General features: G+C 41.7%; 1 protein-coding gene across 1 annotated transcript in view; it reads right to left on the bottom strand.

Annotated features, from left to right (window-relative positions):
- The window catches only part of plekhg7 (pleckstrin homology domain containing, family G (with RhoGef domain) member 7), a 40,038-nt gene extending 28,122 nt beyond the window's left edge, over nt 1-11,916 (bottom strand). The window contains exons 1-3 of the mRNA XM_029758794.1: nt 11,791-11,916; nt 9,667-10,451; nt 7,562-7,584 (exon numbers count right to left, since the gene is read on the bottom strand). Coding sequence (XP_029614654.1) covers nt 7,562-7,584; nt 9,667-10,317 — 674 coding nt within the window. The 5' untranslated portion in view covers nt 10,318-10,451; nt 11,791-11,916. The remainder of the gene's footprint in view (nt 1-7,561; nt 7,585-9,666; nt 10,452-11,790) is intronic.
- Between the last annotated feature and the right edge of the window lie 9,965 nt (nt 11,917-21,881).

Below are 21,881 nucleotides of genomic sequence, written 5' to 3'. Positions count from 1 at the left end.
AGGAAGGAGACGCATTCTGTCTCCTAGAGATGAACGTACTTTGGTGCAAAAAGTGCAAAGCAATCCCAGAACAACAGCAAAGGACCTTGTGAAGATGCTGGAGAAAACAGGTACAAAAGTATCTATATCCACTGTAAAACGAGTCCTATATCGACATAAACTGAAAGGCTGCTCAGCAAGGAAGAAACTACTGCTCCAAAACTGCCATAAAAAACCCAGACTACGGTTTAAAGGCAATGCTACCAAATACTAATTGAGTGTATGTAAACTTCTGACCCACTGGGAATGTGATGAAAAAAATTAAAGCTGAAATAAATCATTCTCTCTACTATTATTCTAACATTTCACATTCTTAAAATAAAGTGGTGATCCTAACTGACCTAGGACAGGGAATTTTTAATCGGATTAAATGTCAGGAATTGTGAAAAACTGAGTTTAAATGTATTTGGCTAAGATGAATATAAACTTCTGACTTCAACTGTATGTATTTATGTGTGTATGTGTGTATGTATGTACATTACCAGTCAAAGGTTTGGACACACCTACTCAAGGGTTTTTCTTTATTTTTACTATTTTCTACATTGTAGAATAATAGTGAAGACATTAAAACTATGAAATAACACATATGGAATCACGTAGTAAACAAAAAAGTATTAAACACATCAAAATATATTTATATTTGAGGTTCTTTAAAGTAGCCAAAGAATGCTTTTCCAATAGTCTTGAAGGAGTTACCACATATGCTGAGCACTTGTTGGCTGCTTTTCCTTCACTCTGCAGTCCAACTCATCCCAAATCATCTCAATTGGGTTGAGGTCAAAGGCCAGGTCATCTGATGTAGCACTCCATTACACTCCTTCTTGGTCAAATTGCCCTTACACATCCTGGGGGTTTGTTGGGTCATTGTCCTCTTGAAAAACAAATGATAGTCCCACTAAGCGCAAACCAGATGGGATGGCGTATCGATGCAGAATGCTGTGGTAGTCATGCTGGTTACGTGTGCCTTGAATTCTAAATAAATCACTGACAGTGTCACCAGCAAAGCACCCCCACACCATCACACCTCCTCCTCCATGCTTCACGGTGGGAACCACACATGCAGAGATCATCCGTTCACCGACTCTGTGTTTCACAAAGACAAGGCGGTTGGAACCAAAAACCTTAAATTTGGACTCATCAGACCAAAGGACAGATTTCCACCGGTCTAATGTCCATTGCTCGTGTTTCTTGGCCCAAGCAAGTCTCCTCTTATTATTGGCGTCCTTTAGTAGTGGTTTCTTTGCAGCAATTTAACCATGAAGGCCTGCTTCACGCAGGCCCCTCTGAACAGTTGATGTTAAGATGTGTCTGTTACTTGAACTCTGTGAAGCATTTATTTGGGCTGCAATCTGAGGTGCAGTTAACTCTAATGAACTTATCCTCTGCAGCAGAGGTAACTCTGGGTCTTCCTTTCCTGTGGCGGTCCTCATGAGAGCCAGTTTTATCATAGTGCTTGATGGTTTTTGCAACTGCACTTGAAGAAACTTTCAAAGTTCTTGAAATGTTCTTGATTGACTGACCTTCATGTCTTAAAGTAATGATGGACTGCCGTTTCTCTTTGCTGATTTGAGCTGTTGTTGCTATAATATGGACTTGGTATTTTATTAAATAGGGCTATATTCTGTATATCACCCCTACCTTGTCACAACACAACTGATTGGCTTAAATGCGTTAAGAAGGAAATAAATTCCACAAATGAACTTTTAACAAGGCACACCTGTTAATTGAAATGCATTCCAGGTGACTACCTCATGAAGCTTGTTGAGAGAATGCCAAGAGTGTGCAAAGATGTCATCAAGGTAAAGGTTGGCTACATTGAAGAATCTCAAATATAAGATATATTTTAATTTGTTTAACACTTGGTTACTACATGATTCCATATGCGTTATTTCATAGTTTTGATGTCTTCACCATTATTCTACAATGTAGAAAATAGTAAAAATAAAGAAAAACCCTGGAATGAGTAGGTGTGTCCAAACTTTTGACTGGTACTGTATATATATATATATATATATATATATATATATGACTGTAAGTTAGCCGTAGTTGGCTAGCTAGCAAGCGATGGATAAGAAATTTGCCAGCTAGTATGGCATTGGAACTATTAGAATGAACAACAATCGTCTGATTACATTGATAGAAGCAACAATCTATCTGCAATATTAAAGCTTATCTACCCCCTAAATTTTTTTCAATAATATATATTTTTTTATAAACAGAGATTTTGATGAATTTATTCATACTTTTTCATTCTTCCACAAGATATAGTAGTCCCGACACAAATCTAGGGTTGCTACCCAACCTGGCTGGTCGTTCATTCTATCGGTTATGGTTGCCAGGGATGCGACTCAGTCGTTCAGTCTTTTTGTTCTGTATTTATGGACGCGACCCTGTTGTTCATTCTAATAGTTCCAATGCCATACTAGCTGGCAAATGTCTTATCCATCGCTTGCTAGCTAGCCAACTAAGGCTAACTTACAGTCACGTCAAAAAGTGCAGCCAGAATAACAGCAAAGTAGCTGGATTTGCATTTGTTTAAGCTGTTTTCTAGTGAGATTTATTTGGATACATCCATAACAACAAGCTAATGAGATGCGATTTCGCCTGCCGTTCAGAATGTGCTCACACGTCAGGACACTGTTGTTCAGAGGAGCTAGCCAACATCACAGCTAACATAATCACTCCAAACTGAAGCTGGAAAGACTGCAAACTAGCTGCACTTCGTTTTGTTTTACCTTTTTTCAATTGACATTTTTTTGTATAAAATGATGCCAGCTGATTCATGATTTCAACTGGCTGAGAAACACTGCCTGGCTGTATGTCTTGTCCCGACTCCCAACACGTTCATTACTATGGGACAGCAGGAGATCGAATTTGAATATTGAAACAATGTTGCAAATGTCGGAGACAGACAGCAAGGTTTATACAAATCTCCGCTGTTAAAAACGAAATGTTAGTCTAAAAGAAATGTGAGATAACGTCTAGATGCTTTTTATAGTGGAGATCAAGTATATAAATTGCCTGGCTGGGCTGATGAGACAGTGGATTGCGCATTCAGATGGAACAGAGTAAATAGGCATTTTAAAGTCAGCCGGTGGTAATTTGTGGAATAGACAACGGCTGGAATGCGGATTTAACCAATCAGCATTCAGGATTAGACCCACACATCATATGAAGATATAACAACAACAATGGTTTATGACGTAATAAGAGAAGGTGCAATACAAGGTGAGCAATACAGTATGCAATGGGAGGTACAGTATAAATAATACAGGTGTAATAACGAACACGAGTAATGGCGTAACAAATTTGTTACTGTATATTTAACAACATAATGGAACAGAATCAACAGACACAGAATATTCTCACAGTATTTGCCAAGACGGTTTAACAGGAAATATCAGAATTCCTTTTGGCATTTCTACATTGATGAAATACCATGTGCACTCACTGCACTGTGAACTAGCAAGTGCATGAGGGTTTGTGGTAAACATTACCATAAAGCGCCTGCGCACATGTGTGAGCGTGTGTTTGTGCTTTCATAGTCCTTAGCTCTTCTGTCAGAGGAATAAACTAAAGCATTGCCAGACCCAAGACAGGAAAATCACAATACTGCCTTTTCGCCCCAGGCAGTGCTGGAACAGCCACTGTTCTCAACTGTTTTCACGTCATCCCTTTGTGTTGTTGTTGAGGGTGATCTGCAAGTACACGCAGAAGGCAAATATCCAAATGACAAATTCAAATCATGCAGAATTAATGGATTAGAGATTGCCAATTAAGGAATTTATGTATTGACATCTTATGCATTCGTTATGTTGTTTGCTATGGTAATAAAAAGTGTGTACCTACTTGAATTGACTTCCTTACCACTGCATAAATACACTGATGTCACGTCCTGGCCAGTATAAGGGTTAATTGTTATTGTAGTTTGGCCAGGACGTGGCAGAGGGTATTCGTTTTATGTGGTTCGGGGTGGTGTGTTTGTTGAAGGGGCATTTGATTTAAGTATTCCGGGGTGTTTGGGCACTGTTTGATTTTCATGTATTCTATGTTTAGTCTAGTGTGCCTGTTTCTATGTTTGGTTAATTGGGGTTGGGACTCTCAGTTGAAGGCAGGTGTTGTCTATTTGCCTTTGATTGAGAGTCCCATATATTAGGGTGTGTTTGTCATTGGTGGGAGATTGTTCCGTGTATAGCGTCAAGCCTTACAGGACTGTTTATTGTCGGTGTGTTTCTTTTTGTATACGTGTTTATTTTTTGCCTTGTTTCCTAATAATAAAGAAGATGAGTATACACATACCTGCTGCGTTTTGGTCTCATCACTACGACAAGCGTGATAACTGAGTGTACAAAACATTAAGGACACCTTCCTAAAATGTAGTTGCCCCCCCCCCCTTTTGCCCTCGGAACAGCATCAATTCATCGGGGCATGGACTCTACAAGATGTCAAAAGCGTTCCACAGGGATGCTGGCCCATGTTGTCTCCAATGCTTCTCATAGTTTTTTCAAGTTGGCTGGATGTCCTTTGGGTGGTGGACCATTCTTGATACACACGGGAAACTGTTGAGCATGAAAATCCCAGTAGCGTTTTAGTTCTTGACACAAACCTACTAACATACCCTGTTCAACGGCACTTAAATCTTTTGTCTTGCCCATTCACCCTCTGAATGGCACACATACACAATCCATGTCTCAATTGTCTAAAGGCTTAAAAATCTTTCTTTAATCTGTCTCCTCTCCTTCATCTACACTGATTGAAGTGGATTTAACAAGTAACATCAATAAGGGATCATAGCTTTCACCTGGATTCACCTGGTCAGTCTATATCATGGAAAGAGCAGGAGTCCTTAATGTTTTGTACACTCAGTGTATGTACACACTCTATAAAACCAACCACAGTAGCTACCTCTGACTGAGTTTACAAGATAGATTTTAGTTGTCTTTCCTGGGAATAGTGAGAGTAGTAATGATGAGCCAAATAACAACCTGATAGTCTGGTCTTTAGCCATTCAGTTTAACATTCACTACCAGTGCTGTGACTAGATTAGACTACTCACTGGCGTTATAGCTTTCATAATGAGGTCTTGATTAACTATCTCTCCAGTTGCTCTATTAAACTTAAAGCTCATGGGTTTAGTTAATGTACCCATGATTCCAGCCTTTTTTCTATTTTTTATTCCTTCCTAATAGCTGAGTAATGAACGACAATTTAGAGTACAGTAACGTTAGACTAGGGTTTCGTGAGACACAATCCAGTGTTTGATTGATTGAAGACAGAGTAAAACATACTCAATCATTTAGGATTTTTTTCAGAATGTGAATGGTGTTATAATTTTGTTATCGTGTATACTGCACCATAAGTTAGACTCGGAATACAGACTTTCGCTGTGCTTGGTGAAAGGTTATCTAGAAATGACGACACCATAAGGAAGACAAACAGCTGAAAATCCATGGCTGTTTATGATGGAGAAAACAGAACCCACAAACAGGAACATTTATACAACTACAGGGAACGGAAGTTTGTTGGTTCTTGATTTTATTTTATGGTCTGTTACCAAAATGTCTCACCCTATCCAAAAAGTCTACCCATTGTCATTCTCCTTGGATTGTATGGATGTCCTCAGGAAACTGCTGTGCATCTGTAATGGTATGCGTATATAACCAGCCGTACTTATCTTATGTAAACCACCAACAGAAGACTGACTGATTTGAGTGAAGATGAGGTGCAGCAAGCCAATGTGTACACGTCAACGGTGTCCTTCTGTAAGTGTACAATGAGACCTGAGTAATGTGCTATGTTAGTTCTCCCCTGGCCACTTCTGTTAACGCCTCAGCACAGATAATACATCTGAGTGCAACTACTGTTCTTTGTCCTCTCTAGGACTATCTTCTCTTTAGTAAACTAATATCAGTCATGGTAGTGTGGACCCTGGCGCATCTTATGGGCCTTATATGTATAGGCACACAAAGGGTGCTGCGTTAACAATACATAGCTCAGTTGGTAGAGCATGGCGCTTGTTACGCCAGGGTACTGGGTTCCATTCCCAGGACCACCCATATATGGAAAATGCATGCAACCATAACTGTAAGTTGCTTTGGATAAAAGCGACTGCTAAATGGCATATGTTATATATTATAGTTAACCAGCACCTTGAGCAGGCTATAAGTCTTACAGTAAATGCAAGTGGATGATGATGGTGGTGGAAGAGTACTGCATGAGGATCTGTCAAAAACAGTTCAGCACTAATTGCAGTTTATTTCCAAGCAGGTCACAAAGAAATCATGTCTCATTGTGGCCAGTCAGAATGCCCTCTGTGCGTCGGCCCCTCTGCCACTGAGTCGAGTGCCCCAGCAAAGAGGGGCACTTCGTCCCCCAAACCACCCCCCTGCAGCAAAATAATGATGCCCGAAAACAAAGCGGTTCTGATCAATGGTCGTGCTGAGCCCTGCCACCATGTGGGGGGACATGAGGGGGATGGTGCCAGGGTGTAACTATAATAATTACAAGGACAATAGCTGCCTAATTATCTTGTAGAAGAGCCCTGCCCGGACTGCCCATTAGGAGGGGTGGTGGTGGTGGAACTGCTGGCAATCGAGGAAAAACATCATTAATGAGGCCTTGTCTCGTCCACACATACAGATGTAGGATGCTAATTTGATCACCCTGTTGCATGAAAACTTTGTGTATTTTAAGGTTTAAAAAGGTTTTTGAAGTTTGTAATTTCCACTTTGAATTTTTTCCCTTATGAAAAATGTATTATATTAATTATAATCCACATAATAATTCACATTTCCTGTTGCTGTATGATTATTTTCCTGCTGTACCAAACTGGCTCAAATTAAGATCTTACATCTGTAACCATGGGACCCTCATAACTACACCCACTGAGCTTATGCTGCTCTGCTAACAGTTTCACTAACAAACCCAACGCATAACGAATATACAATGGAGCTCCCTCTACTCTGGGTTGAATCTTATTTTGCCATTGAGCGCCAAATGTCCAATGAGCGGCAGTAATTCAGGCAACAAGGCCCAGCTTGGGGACATTTTTCCCTCAAGATGTTTCCATACAAACAAACAAACTCCCGGGATCACTGGAGCGGTGAACAAATTAGAGATAGCAAAAGAAAGGAACAACACGGTTTAGGATGCAATCATGCAAATTAGAACGTTTGGCTCAAAAATTGTTTGTTCACTGAATGGATAGAAAGTGGAATCGTCTCTGTTTTGGTCCCATTCGTGCTGGGTTGTATTCATTAGGGCACACCATAGCAAAACATTTTGCAACGGAAAACAGTCCGTTTTGTTCCATTTGGAGCCTAATGAATACAACCCTGGTTTCCTAACCGAGTGCCATAGTTCAGAGTTAGTTGGTTACAGGCAAATTCCCCTCCTGCCATGCAAATAATGTCCAGGTAGTATATGGTAATTGCAGGCCACAGTGTAGGTATTTTTGCCTAAACTAAGTGGGGACACAGATAACACTCAAATCACTCTGTGGACTTGCGGGTGGCAGACCTACCTATTATGGCAAGCCTCCTTGTCCTGTAAAAAGAGACAAAGGCAGCTTGGTTAGGATAATTATGTTGAAAATGGCTTGTTATAAAGCAGATACTAATGTGAAAGAGCAAACACATAGACAGTGAACAATAGGATCTAAACATGAAGGGTTGTTTCTCTGGCACAGATTAACCTTACTCTTGGCATAAGAAGTACTTTCAACAGAGAATCTCCATTGAACATGCTTTTTAGTGCAGGACTAAGATTAATCTGGGTCCGGTTAACCAGCCCTAGAAGGTCAATGATGATTTAAGAGCCTTGAGTGTGATGGACTAGAGAAACCAAAGGCCCTGGCTGATTTTAAAGGTGTAGAAACTCCTGCAGAATACATAACACCAAATCAACATTACACAGGCCTCCTGCTCCTACATAACACCAAATCAACATTACACAGGCCTCCTGCTCCTACATAACACCAAATCAACATTACACAGGCCTCCTGCTCCTACATAACACCAAATCAACATTACACAGGCCTCCTGCTCCTACATAACACCAAATCAACATTACACAGGCCTCCTGCTCCTACATAACACCAAATCAACATTACACAGGCCTCCTGCTCCTACATAACACCAAATCAACATTACACAGGCCTCCTGCTCCTACATAACACCAAATCAACATTACACAGGCCTCCTGCTCCTACATAACACCAAATCAACATTACACAGGCCTCCTGCTCCTTCATAACACCAAATCAACATTACACAGGCCTCCTGCTCCTACATAACACCAAATCAACATTACACAGGCCTCCTGCTCCTACATAACACCAAATCAACATTACACAGGCCTCCTGCTCCTACATAACACCAAATCAACATTACACAGGCCTCCTGCTCCTACATAACACCAAATCAACATTACACAGGCCTCCTGCTCCTACATAACACCAAATCAACATTACACAGGCCTCCTGCTCCTACATAACACCAAATCAACATTACACAGGCCTCCTGCTCCTACATAACACCAAATCAACATTACACAGGCCTCCTGCTCCTACATAACACTAAATCAACATTACACAGGCCTCCTGCTCCTACATAACACCAAATCAACATTACACAGGCCTCCTGCTCCTACATAACACCAAATCAACATTACACAGGCCTCCTGCTCCTACATAACACCAAATCAACATTACACAGGCCTCCTGCTCCTACATAACACTAAATCAACATTACACAGGCCTCCTGCTCCTACATAACACTAAATCAACATTACACAGGCCTCCTGCTCCTACATAACACTAAATCAACATTACACAGGCCTCCTGCTCCTACATAACACTAAATCAACATTACACAGGCCTCCTGCTCCTACATAACACTAAATCAACATTACACAGGCCTCCTGCTCCTACATAACACTAAATCAACATTACACAGGCCTCCTGCTCCTACATAACACTAAATCAACATTACACAGGCCTCCTGCTCCTACATAACATGGATATATCACTTTCAAACAAACAAAACATTTCAATCTCTTGAAAAAATATTATCTAGAGAAATGTCAAAAGTGTTTTCATATGGTCATTAGAATTTGAATAGCCCGATTAGCCCTTTACTATCTACAGAGAATGTTGGGGCTCTATTGAGAATGGCCCGGGTAAAATGCTGGGAGCCCAATGAATAGATCCCCCCATTCATTTATCCTAATGCCTACTGACCTCTCTATTACTGCTGACAGTGGTGAATAGGAGGCCTGTGGAGGAGCCTTGCTGCCTTCCTAGGGCCCTCTGTGTGTGTGTGTGTGTGTGTGGGTGTGTGTTGTGAGAGAGGGAGGGCTTGCTGGGTGGTGGGGCTGTGCTGAGCTGTCAGAGCATTTACGGCTGATTCATTTGCTGTCAAAAGCTGACATTGTGAGCAGCCACCACAGGAAGCCAGGGAGAATGAGGGGGAGAGGGCTGCTACCCAGGAGGAATGTGGTGGAGCTACTGGCTATCTGCTTTATAAGGCTCAGATAAAAAAATGAATTATAAAGCCACAGTGTGGCATATGGCCACCATTCATGCTCAACTGAAAGTTCACCATTTTGGTGATCATAACATTAACTCACCTGATCATCGCTATCATCAGGAAATGCAAAGTCTTTACTAACACTTTGCACACTCCGTGCATCCAGAGATCCTTGTCTCGTGCAAGTGATACCATTGTCAAAAGTCTTTGATCTATGCGATCTGCTTTTTCCCCAGCCTGCGGATGAATTAGGCAGATTATCGAGATGGTTTTCTCCAACGGGAGGGGGGCTGGCCGCCAGCGGAGATTTGTGCCTTTGTACTGGGGAGAGGGGACTCAACGGGGACGGTGTATCTTCCATACCCGACTCCTCCTGTGTGCTGTCCATCCTCACAGGGTCCCGGAAGTCCACCTGCGGACGTCGCGTGCTCCTCATCCTCCTCAAGGTGGGGGAGGTGGAGATGCGAGCCGGGGCCTGTCGGTCAAACTGGGTGAGCAAGCCGTCTGCCTCGACCAAAGACGTGTGTTTCAGTTTGGAGTGCGTTCTGGCCAAATCTATATGCATGATAAAGGGGTTGCTGGTCTGCGTCTCCTTTTCCTCTGTGGATTTTGAGACAGTTTGCGTCTCGACATTGGTCACAACCGTCACTTCCTTGTTCTCGTTCTCTAGCCACTCAATGTAACTCCAGTCCAAGCTTTTCTCTGCGTCCTGGCCATTCTCGCTCACTATAACCTGTTTCAGCATAGACATCTTGCGCAAGACGGCATTGTAGGCCTAATTATGTCAGGAAAATAGTGGTCCGTCGGTCCTTTTTTCCCAGGTGTGTTGGGGTCAGATCATCCACTGGCAGTTTAGCAGCAAGCAATGACGTTTCAGAGACGTTTCTGTGGAATAAAAATGTATCTGCATTAGGTCTAATACAATAAATAGCCTACAAAATACAAAGCAGTCTAGGCGAGCCGTCAAGTCATAATCTTTTTTGTTCAGAGTTCAGTCCACTCACGTTGTGAAACAGTGAAATGATGGATTTGAAAGCTGCTTCTTTTGCCGGCAGAGGGTGGGGGTAGGGGAAGTTCCCACTAAGCACTGACCTACACATAGCCATGGGAAGGTGTGTGGGGGTGCTGTAGAATGTATTTGTTGTGCTTATATCGGTCCGCTAATACAGGACTAGTAAAGGACCCCTGCACTACTTTTGTGAGAATGTAAAAAATTATATATGTTTTTGTTTTTTGGGGGGTCCTACTACGGTGGCTATCGACTGAAGCCAAATCTTTTTTTTGGTCCTGTCCAGACCTCCTTTTTTCCCCTTGCTTTTTTGTTGTGGTCTGGACTGGCCTTGAATTCAATGTCAATGGACGCTGATTTTTCTGAATAATCTCAAATATACAATACATTTTGATTTGTTTAACTGCTTTTTGGGGTACTACATGATTCCATGTGTGTTATTTCATAATGTTGATGTCTTCACTATTATTCTACAATGTAGAAGAAAAAAAACTTAAATGAGTAGGTGTTCTAAAACGTTTGACCGGTAGTGTATTTTAGACATCTTTTCAATGTAGTTTTGCCTACTGGGTTATCTTACAGTTGGTGTTAATAATATACTATAGATACAATCTCTAACAAGTTTCAAGACTACAGTTGCCTGTAAAAAACAAATCTGTAGTTTTACCTTCCTCATTGTCAATAGCTATGGGGTTTAAAAGCCTACTTATAACAACCCAAAGGTTTTATTGTCGAATATAGCGCAACAGTATAACTGTGACGCTGCACTACACTGCAACATTGTATCAGTTCAGTGTCACGCCTTGGCAGTTTAGCGTGGGAAAAGGACGGCACAAGACCCTCATGCACCTGATCCAAATTTCCCATACTAGTCATTATGGAAACACATTTAGACTTTTACAATGGGCCTCTCCAGGCCATGTAAAGTGCTATTTAATCAACTCAGGTAGGATTGTTTCATTAGAATTCCCAACAGCAAAATGATTTAGTGACTGATTAGCTCTTTGTTGTTGTCGCGGTGTGCAGGCTGCAGAAGAGAACCCGCACGCACACCCACGAGGTGAATACCGTGGGGGAAACATTATAAACTAGGCCTAGATTATCTAGACTACAATTATTATTAACCAACGATAGGCTAAATAGTAACAAACTATTCACATGGCAAAAGTTAAAAAGGAGTCGAATGAAGAAGAGCAAAGCCCTGTGTTTACTCACGGTCGTGTGTCCTGTCTCCGCAATGGATCATCCGCTGCGCTTGTGCTGTAGCGACGATTTCGGAGTGCTGCGCTCGGGGTTGCTCTGTCATGTCAATGTGACCGCCCTGGGAAACCAAGTGGAGCAAACTCCTGGCACTAGTCTCGGCCGCTGTTCTTTATGTGCCGTTTTACAGGACAAAGCTCAAAGAGATTTATTTGTGGAATGCCTGGGAAAGATTTCGTGCATGCGCGTCCAATTGTTTCCTACACGAAATGTAAATGTGTTTTGAGTCAATTAGAAAGCTTAGTTCAGACAATGAATAGGTTCGCGATGTTATTGTGGCAATCAATATAATTAGTGACTGGGACTGGACTAAAAGAGGGTTAAAATGTATTCATTTTTATCCAGCATCCACGAGGTGAAGCAAAGGTGTGCGTGTGCGCGTGTGTGAACAAAGAATACTATAGTCCAAAGATCCTATAGGATTAGTTGTTTATTTTCAGAATCCTATAGGATTAGTTGTTTATTTTCAGAATCCTATAGGATTAGTTGTTTATTGTCAGAATCCTATAGGATTAGTTGTTTATTTTCAGAATCCTATTGGACTACTTTTTCCCAATTAGAAATCAAAAGTAATCCTAGTGGATCCTATAGGTTTTGTAGGTTTTTGTCACCCCAGTCAGAATCCTATTAGAACAGTTTTTTCTTATGCCCCCATTAAATTATAGTTTGTTATACTTTGTTCCAGTACAACACAACAACATTGATTACAACATTTTCATTGATTTGAAGAAAAAAAAACAGTTCTATATTCATTTTGGTTTTATTCACCACCACAATATGGGAGTGATTCAAGGCTGACAGTTAATTTGCAGTATGACCACTAGTACAGCACACCTTTTTTTTGTTTGATTCTTATTCATGCAACTTCTTGTCTTTCAGTTAGACATCACAATATGCCATACAATACTATATACAATGTTACAATAACAAGATTTTGGGGGGTTGTCCTCTTAGAATGGACAGCATCTTTACATTGCTTATACGCAAATAAAAAGTAGAAGGAAAATAAATGTTTTGGTAGAGTAAGATATGAGCATTTCTTTCATTTCATATATATATAATAGTCAGCTATGCACACAAAAAAAGAGAATGTTTCTTTTACCCTCTTTATGTTGGGATAGGGAGAGGAAAATAAATATCTAAAGATAGAGACCCCCCAAATCATTCTCTCCCAGGGTTGTACAACCCCCTCTCCCTCCTGCCTCCCTCCCCTCCGTCCTTCCCTTCCTTCCTCCCAGGGTTGTCCCCCCTCCCTCTCCCAAGAGCTGTCCCTCCCACCCTCCCCCATCAATAGAAGGTGCTCCCTCCCAACCCTCCCTATCTCCCTCCTGGATGGAACTACCAGTGCCCACCTAGTGACCTCTTGGCACACCTGATCCAGGTTTTAGAAAACATTTAAATAGAAATATGATGAACTGTGTCACATTAAGTTGAAATCAAATTGTTAACACCATTATCCCAGAAACCCTAGACCCACTCCAATTTGCATACCGCCCCAACCGATCCACAGAGGATGCTATCTCTATTGCACTCAACACTGCCCTTTCCCATATGGGCAAAAGAAACACCTATGTGAGAATGCTATTCATTGACTACAGCTCAACATTCAACACCATAGTGCCCTCAAAGCTCATCACTAAACTAAGAACCATGGGACTAAACACCTCCCTCTGCAACTGGATCCTGGACTTCCTGACGGGCCGCCCCCAGGTGGTAAGGGTAGGGAACAACACATCCGTCATGCTGATCCTCAACATGGGGGCCCCTCAGGGGTGCATACTCAGTCCCCTCCTGTACTCCCTGTTCACTCATGACTGCATGGCCAAGCACGACTTCAACACCATCATCAAGTTTGCAGATGACACAACAGTGTTGATCACCGACAATGATGAGATAGTCTATAGGGAGGAGGTCAGAGACCTGGCCATGTGGTCCCAGGACAACAACCTCTCCCTCAATGTGATCAAGACAAAGGAGATGATTGTGGATTACAGGAAAAGGAGGACCGAGCACGCCCCTATTGTCATCGACGGGGCTGTAGTGGCAGGTTGAGAGCTTCGAGTTCCTTGGTGTCCACATCACCAACAAACTATCATGGTCCAAACACACTAAGACAGCCGTGAAGAGGGCACGACAAAGCCTATTCCCCCTCAGGAAACTGAAAAGATTTGGCATTGGTCCTCAGATCTTCAAAAGGTTCTACAGCTGCACCATCAAGAGCATCCTGACTGGTTGCATCACTGTCTGGTATGGACACTGCTCGGCCTCCGACCGCAAGGCACTACAGAGGGTAGTGCGTACGGCCCAGTACATCACTGGGGCCAGGCTTCCTGCCATCCAGGACCTCTATATCAGGTGGTGTCAGAGGAAGGCCCTAAAAATTGTCAAAGACTCCAGCCACCGTAGTCATAGACTGTTCTCTCTGCTACCGCACAACAAGCGGTACCGGAGCGCTAAGTTGAGGTTCCGAAAGGCTTCTAAACAGCTTCTACCCCCAAGCCATAAGACTCCTGAACAGCTAATCAAAGGGCTACCCAGACCCCTCTTACGCTGCTGCTACTCTCTGTTTATAATCTATGCATAGTCATTATTTGTTACTTTTATTTTAAATTTTTTACTTATCCTTTTTTTTAACCTAACACTTATTTTTATTTTTTATCTTAACTTCTTAAAGCATTCGTTGGTTAAGGGCTTGTAAGTAAGCATTTCACTGTAAGGTTGTCACGGTCATCGTAATGAGTGGACCAAAATGCAGCGGGTAAAGTGCTCATCTTCTTATTTATTAAAGGAAGAAACACTTAAACAAAACAAACGACGAAAACAGTCCAGTAAGGTGCACAGACTATACTAGGAACAACCACCCACAAACACAAGTGAAAACAAACCCAACTAAATATGGCCTCCAATTAGAGACAACAACCAGCTGCCTCTAATTGGAGGTCATTGACAAAACTAACATAGAAATGGAAAAGCTAGATAAACACAAAGAAATAGATAACATAGAACATAAACCAACAACCCCGAAACACACAAAACCAACACCCCCTGCCACGCCCTGACCAAACTACAATAACAAATAACCCCTTTTACTGGTCAGGACGTGACAAATGTCTACACCTGTTGTATTCGGCGCCTGTGACAAATACAATTTGATTTGATTTGATATGATATGCTTTTTGACTGTAATGCCACATAGCACACCTTTTTGACACAAATGTAAACAACATTGCAGACAATCTCAGTAGGTTTCACAGCTGTTGTTGTTGCAATTGGCAGAATAACTTTAATCTGTGACGCAGATGCACCAGAAGCAAATGTTTATTCACGTTGTGTCCCTTGGACCTTTAGGGGGATGGGGCTGCATGAGATAGCTACTGGGTAGAGGGTACATTGCTGGCAGTTCCCACGTATAGGGTCATCATCTCAAGTGGCAAGGGTTGCAGTTCAATAGTGGTTGCTTATGCTGGTATTATACTTCACGTGTCTACTGTCCATCTTCATAGATAATTGTCTGAGAGGTTTGGAGGGGTGGTGCTCCATATTTTAAGCAGCCAAGTTAACAACAGTGTATTGACAAGTCTAAGGATAAATCCTTTAGAATATAACTTAAATATCTATACAATTCCCATCGACAAAATTCATAGAAATCCTATAGGAGTTTGAGCCACGGCTCGGCCGACTGTCTGTGCTCTTAACCACTTTCTCTCTAATGTATAGCTGTATATCTGTAGGCTACTTATATCTGTCTTGTAATTTATTTTGTTTTTATAACTGATCTCCAAACAATAAAAACATGTTTTACCCTAGTCGAAAAATCCTATAAGATTCCAATGAGAAAATCCTATTAAAATCCAAAAGAAAATCCTATCAGATTGACACATATAGGATTATATCCTTTTCATCGGTTGCATCAGTAGGATACATACTGATGCCCACCATTCTACTCAATGCATCGGCAATGAGCGCTGATGAAAATTTCCTCAAAAGTACAACAGTGGCTTGGAAATACAATGCCATTCAAAAGGAGGCAAATAATTAGTAGGAAAACCTTTGTCCTAATTTTCAAGTCACCAGATTGACTTTAGATGCAGTATAACCACAGATAGAACAATGAGACAGATATTTCACCGGATGTATAAATGTGATGCATTTCACTGACTACCAAATATGGTAGTGAGAGGAAGCCCAATGGTGAGCAGTGGGTGAAGATGGAACAAGATGGATTTTGGCCGATATTCTGAAAATGTTCTCATCGATGAATCATTTACTCTCAATACAGTTCTCTGTTCCCAAAACTAGAATATGTTACGAACAGAGTGGACTAAGTTTTGTTGACTTTAACCTTCTTAAAAGTTTTTATAAATTGCACTGTGTTGATGGAGCGCAAATGGGAATTGAGTGATTGCACACGCGCACTTCACAGAGTAGACGTTCCCTAATTAAAATATGCAGATGTTCGCTACAATGCGCCAATAGGATCTCGCTAGCACGTGCTTGGCTCTGCCCAGCTCTTTGCTTGTTCTGCCCACTATGACTCAATTGTTCCCATTGGAAACGACACGCAGTGGTCTATCATGGTTTAGTTATAAATCTTTGGTATAACGTCAGCTAGTTAGTTGAGATTGAGGGGAGGTCGCAGGATTTTAGCTAGCTGACGTTATCATTGCTAGCTATTTTTGACGAACTTTGCTAGCTAATGACAACATTGCCATCTGTCTAAAGTACATTTTACGACATGCTAATGCTGGCGAAATTGTTTCCTACTAAACATTTGACTACTTTAGCAATGTCATCGCATTTCCAGGTAATTTAGACTAAACAGTCGTTAGCCTCCGTCCAAAATAACTGGGTTTATTACGACTTTAGCGCACCACTATTGCGCCGCCGGTAGAGGACGGCTTGAGAACGTTCATGACAATGGCATGACGCGACCGAGTGACAGAGTTTCTGTTCTTTCTGTCCTATAACATACAATCCTATAGGATAGGTTCCAAAATCTGATATGATTTTCTTTTGGATTTACATTTGTTTTAATTATTGGAATCCTATGGTATTTTTTGACCAGGGAGGATCCATTTCATCACGTGTGTGTATGTGTGTGTGAGAGAGAGTGTGAGAAACAAAAAGTAAAGAGAATGAATCATTTGCACATACCCAGCATTTTAATTTGTGAATAGGTGGTGCCAGCAATACACAATGTACAGACAGAATTTGCACAAAGTCAACATACAGAATATACAATATAAATACAGTAAACATAAAAAGTAATTCATTTATTGATTTATTCATGTGTGAACAATAAATGAGTAGCTCTACCCATCTCCATTAAAATATAGTAAATAAATAATTACAGGGGCAAAAATAGAAATATTTGAGTGGCAGGCAATGCATTTAATCCATGCATGTATTCTATTCTGACCCTGCCTCACTATCTGGTGGATTATTGTTATAGTTGACTGAACGTTATGTGGCAATGTAGGCTAGATTATATTACATTTACATTTAAGTCATTTAGCAGACGCTCTTATCCAGAGCGACTTACAAATTGGTGCATTCACCTTATGATATCCAGTGGAACAACCACTTTACAATAGTGCATCTAAATATTTTAGGGGGGGGGGGGGGTTAGAAGGATTACTTTATCCTATCCCAGGTATTCCTTAAAGAGGTGGGGTTTCAGGTGTCTCCGGAAGGTGGTGATTGACTCCGCTGTCCTGGCGTCGTGAGGGAGCTTGTTCCACCATAGGGGTGCCAGAGCAGCGAACAGTTTTGACTGGGCTCAGCGGGAACTGTGCTTCCTCAGAGGTAGGGGGGCCAGCAGGCCAGAGGTGGATGAGCGCAGTGCCCTCGTTTGGGTGTAGGGACTGATCAGAGCCTGAAGGTACCATGTCATCACCATGTCATCACTGGCTGTGTGGTTTTACATGATCAGTGATGCCCTTATGTGTCTGGTGTCCTCTGGTGTCAGTATTGGTGTCCTTTGGTGTCAGTATTTGTCATGCGCTCACCACTGTTCTGAAGAATCATCATCATCATCATTATAATCATCCTCAGCAGCATCATCATCATCTTTCTACCTCCCAATATAATCATGATCATAATTATTCTTCTCAGATGTACGAGATAGACATTTAATAAATAGAGCCGACACAATTCCTTATTCTACATGGCAGACAATCATGTCTGTTCTACACTTATACTGAACCAAAATATAAACACAATATGTAAAGTGTTGGTCCCATGTTCCATGAACTGAAATAACAGATCCCAGAAATGTTCCATACGCACAAAAAGTTTATTTCTCTCAAATGTTGACCACATCCCTGTCAGTGAGCAATTATCCTTTGCTAAAATAATCCATCCACCTGACAGGTGTGGCATATCAAATCAAATCAAATGTATTTATATAGCCCTTCTTACATCAGCTGATATCTCAAAGTGCTGTACAGAAACCCAGCCTAAAACCCCAAACAGCAAGCAATGCAGGTGTAGAAGCATGGGGAAGCTGATTAAACAGCATGATCATTACACAGGTGCACCTTGTGCTGGGGACAATAAAATGCCACTCTAAAATGTGTAGTTTTGTCACACAACACAGTGCCACAGATGTCTCATGTTTTGAGGGAGCATGCAATTGGCATGCTGACTGCAGGAATGTCCCCCAGAGCTGTTGCCAGATAATTGAATGTTAATTTCTCTACGTCGTTTTAGAGAATCTGGCAGTACGTCCAACCAGCCTCACAACCGCGGACCACGTGTAACCATGCCAGCCCAGGACCTACCCATCCGGCTTCTTCACCTGCGGGATCGTCTGAGACCAGTCACCCAGACAGCTGATGAAACTGAGGAGTATTTATGTCTGTAATAAAGCCATTTTGTGGGTAAAAACTAATTTTGATTGCCTGGGCCTGGCTCCCAAGTGGGTGGGCCTATTCCCTCTCAGGCCCACCCATGGCTGTGCCCCTGCCAGTCATGTGAAATCCATAGATTAAGGCCTAATTTATTTATATTGACTGATTTCCTTATATGAACTCTAACTCAGTAAAATCGTTCAAATCATTGCATATTGTGTTTATATTTTCGTCCAGTTTATATATAGCTCAGTTGGTAGAGCATGGTGTTTGCAACGCCAGGGTTGTGGGTTCGATTCCCACGGGGGACCAGCACAGAAAAATGTTAAAAAATGTATGAAATGAAATGTATGCATTCACTACTGTAAGTCGCTCTGGATAAGAGCATCTGCTAAAATGACTAAAATGTAAAAAAAAATAAAAAATGGAAACCCCTACAGTATTACAACATTGCGTAATTACATTAGATGCTCTATGCCATCCTATGTTACGTTTGTCTGTCCACAAGAGATTAGTTTTGCACATTACATTTACAGTGCATTCAAAAAGTATTCAGACCGCTTGACTTTTTCCACATTTTGTTACGTTACAGCCTTATTCTAAAATTGATTAAATAGTTTTTACCCCTCATCAATCTACACAAAATACCCCATAATGACAAAGCGAAAACAGTCTAAAAATGTTTTTTTTTGCAAATGTTCTAAAAATAAAAAACTGAAATAATACATTTACATAAGTATTCAGACCCTTTACTCAGTACTTTGTTGAAGCACCTTTGGCAGCAATTACAGCCTCGTGTCTTCTTGGGTTTGACGCTACAAGCTTGACAAAGCTGTATTTGTGGAGTTTCTCACATTCTTCTCTGCAGAACCTCTCAAACTCTGTAGGGTTGGATGGGGAGCGTTGCGGTCTCCAGAGATATTCGATCGGGTTCAAATCTGGGCTCTGGCTGGGCCACTCAGAGACTTTTCCAGAAGCCACCCCTGCGTTGTCTTGGCTGTGTGCCTAGGGTTGTTGTCGTGTTGAAAGGTGTACCTTCGCCCCAGTCTGAGGTCCTGAGCGCAAGGATCTCTCTGTACTTTTCTCAGTTCATCTTTCCCTCAGTTCTGACTAGTCTCCCAGTCCCTGCCGCTGAAAAACATCCCTAAAACATGATGCTGCCACCACCATGCTTCACCGTAGGGATGGTGCCAGATTTCCTCCAGACCTGACGCTTGGCATTCATGCCAAAGATTTCAATCTTGGTTTCATCAGACCAAAGAATCTTGTTTCTCATGGTCTGAGAGTCTTTAGGTGCCTTTTGGCAAACTCCAAGTAGACTGTCATGTGCCTTTTACTGAGGAGTGGCTTCCATCTGGCCACTCAACCATAAAGGCCTGATCGGTGGAGTGCTGCAGAGATGGTTCTCCTTCTGGAAGGTTCTCCCATCTTCACAGAGGAGCTCTGGAGCTCTGCCAGAGTGACCATCGGGTTCTTGGTCACCTCCCTGACCAGGGACCTTCTCTCCCGGTTGATCAGTTTGGCCGGGCGGCCAGCTCTAGGAGGAGTCTTGGTGATTCCAAACTTCTTCCATTTAAGAATGATGGAGGCCACTGTGTTCTTGGGGACCTTCAATGCTGCGGAAATGTTTTGGTACTCTTCCCTAGATCTGTGCCTCAACACAATCCTGTCTCTGAGCTCTACGGACAATTCCTTCGACCTCATAGCTTGGTTTTTGCTCTGACATGTACTGTCAACTGTGGGGCCTTATATAGACAGGTGTGTGCCTTTCCAAATCATGTCCAATCAATTGAATTTATCACAAGTGGACTCCAATCAAGTTGTAGAAACATCTCAAAGATGATCAATGGAAACAGGATGCACCTGAACTCAATTTCGAGTCTCATAACAAAGGGTCTGAATGCTTATATAAATAAGGTATTTCTGTTTAGTTATTTTTACACATTTGCGAAAATGTCAAAAAACTTGTTTTTACTTTGTCATTATGGGGTATTGTGTGTAGACTGATGAGGAAAAATGTGTATTTAATACATTTTAGAATAAGGCTGTAACGTAACAAAATGTGGAAAATATATCTGAGATTTGAGATTCTTCAAAGTAGCCACCCTTTGCCTTGATGACAGCTTTGCACACTCTTGGCTTTCTCTCAATTAGCTTCATGAGGTAGTCACCTGGAAGGCATTTCAATTAACAGGTGTGCCTTGTTAAAAGTTAATTTGTGGAATTTCTTTCCTTCTTAATGCGTTTGAGCCAATCAGTTGTGTTGTGACAAGGTAGGGGTGGTATACAGAAGATAGCCCTATTTGGTAAAAGACCAAGTCCAACACACACACACATACCCACACACAAGCACACTCACAGCATTGCATAACCCGGAACACCAGGCCATTGACGTCCACTAATCTATCTCATTATAGAGCAAGTTTGCATGAAATAACCAGGAAATGTTATATTGTCTTTATTGCTGTATCTACTCATGTAAACACTGACATAGCAGAATTTTACATCCATTGCATCTCAGTATCTGGAGGTTCTGTAACAGTGCACCTTCCTGAACACATGCCCACTGATCAGTCATGGGAAAAGAGAGGGGTCACAGACCAACACACTACATCTCCCAATGTGCAAGCTGGCCCATGGACCCCAGACTCCCTGGAGAACACCTGGGTTCACCAAGGGATTAAAGGTTAAATAGTCAGGTGCAAATATCAATCAGAGAATTTTCCTCTCACCATATAGAAATGGTTCTAACTATAATTCTTCAAAGTTCAACTTACATTTACATTTAAGTCATTTAGCAGACGCTCTTATCCAGAGCGACTTCTCATATATACAATAGACTCACATATTGTGTCAATACCTTTATATGGACCATGTGACGCTGTGATAACACACACACACAATAAAAAATCAATAAAATCAATAAAAAAGTGTCAGATGAAGGCAGATGATAAGCTACAGGACTGTTTTGCTTGCACAGACTGGAATATGTTCTGGAATATTGGCTTCATCAATAAGTGCATCGATGACTCCGTCCCCATAGTCACCATACGTACATACCCCAACTAGAAGCCACGGATTACAGGCAACATCCGCACTGAGCTAAAGGCTAGAGCTGCCACTTTCAAGGAGCGGGACTCTAACTAATAAGAAATCCCGCTATGCCCTCCGATGAACCATCAAACAGTCAAAGGG

Source organism: Salmo trutta, chromosome 7, assembly GCF_901001165.1.
Source record: "Salmo trutta chromosome 7, fSalTru1.1, whole genome shotgun sequence".
NCBI lineage: Eukaryota > Metazoa > Chordata > Actinopteri > Salmoniformes > Salmonidae > Salmo > Salmo trutta.
The sequence above is the reverse complement of the archived record's forward strand: the minus strand, read 5'-3'. Positions and strand labels throughout refer to the sequence as shown.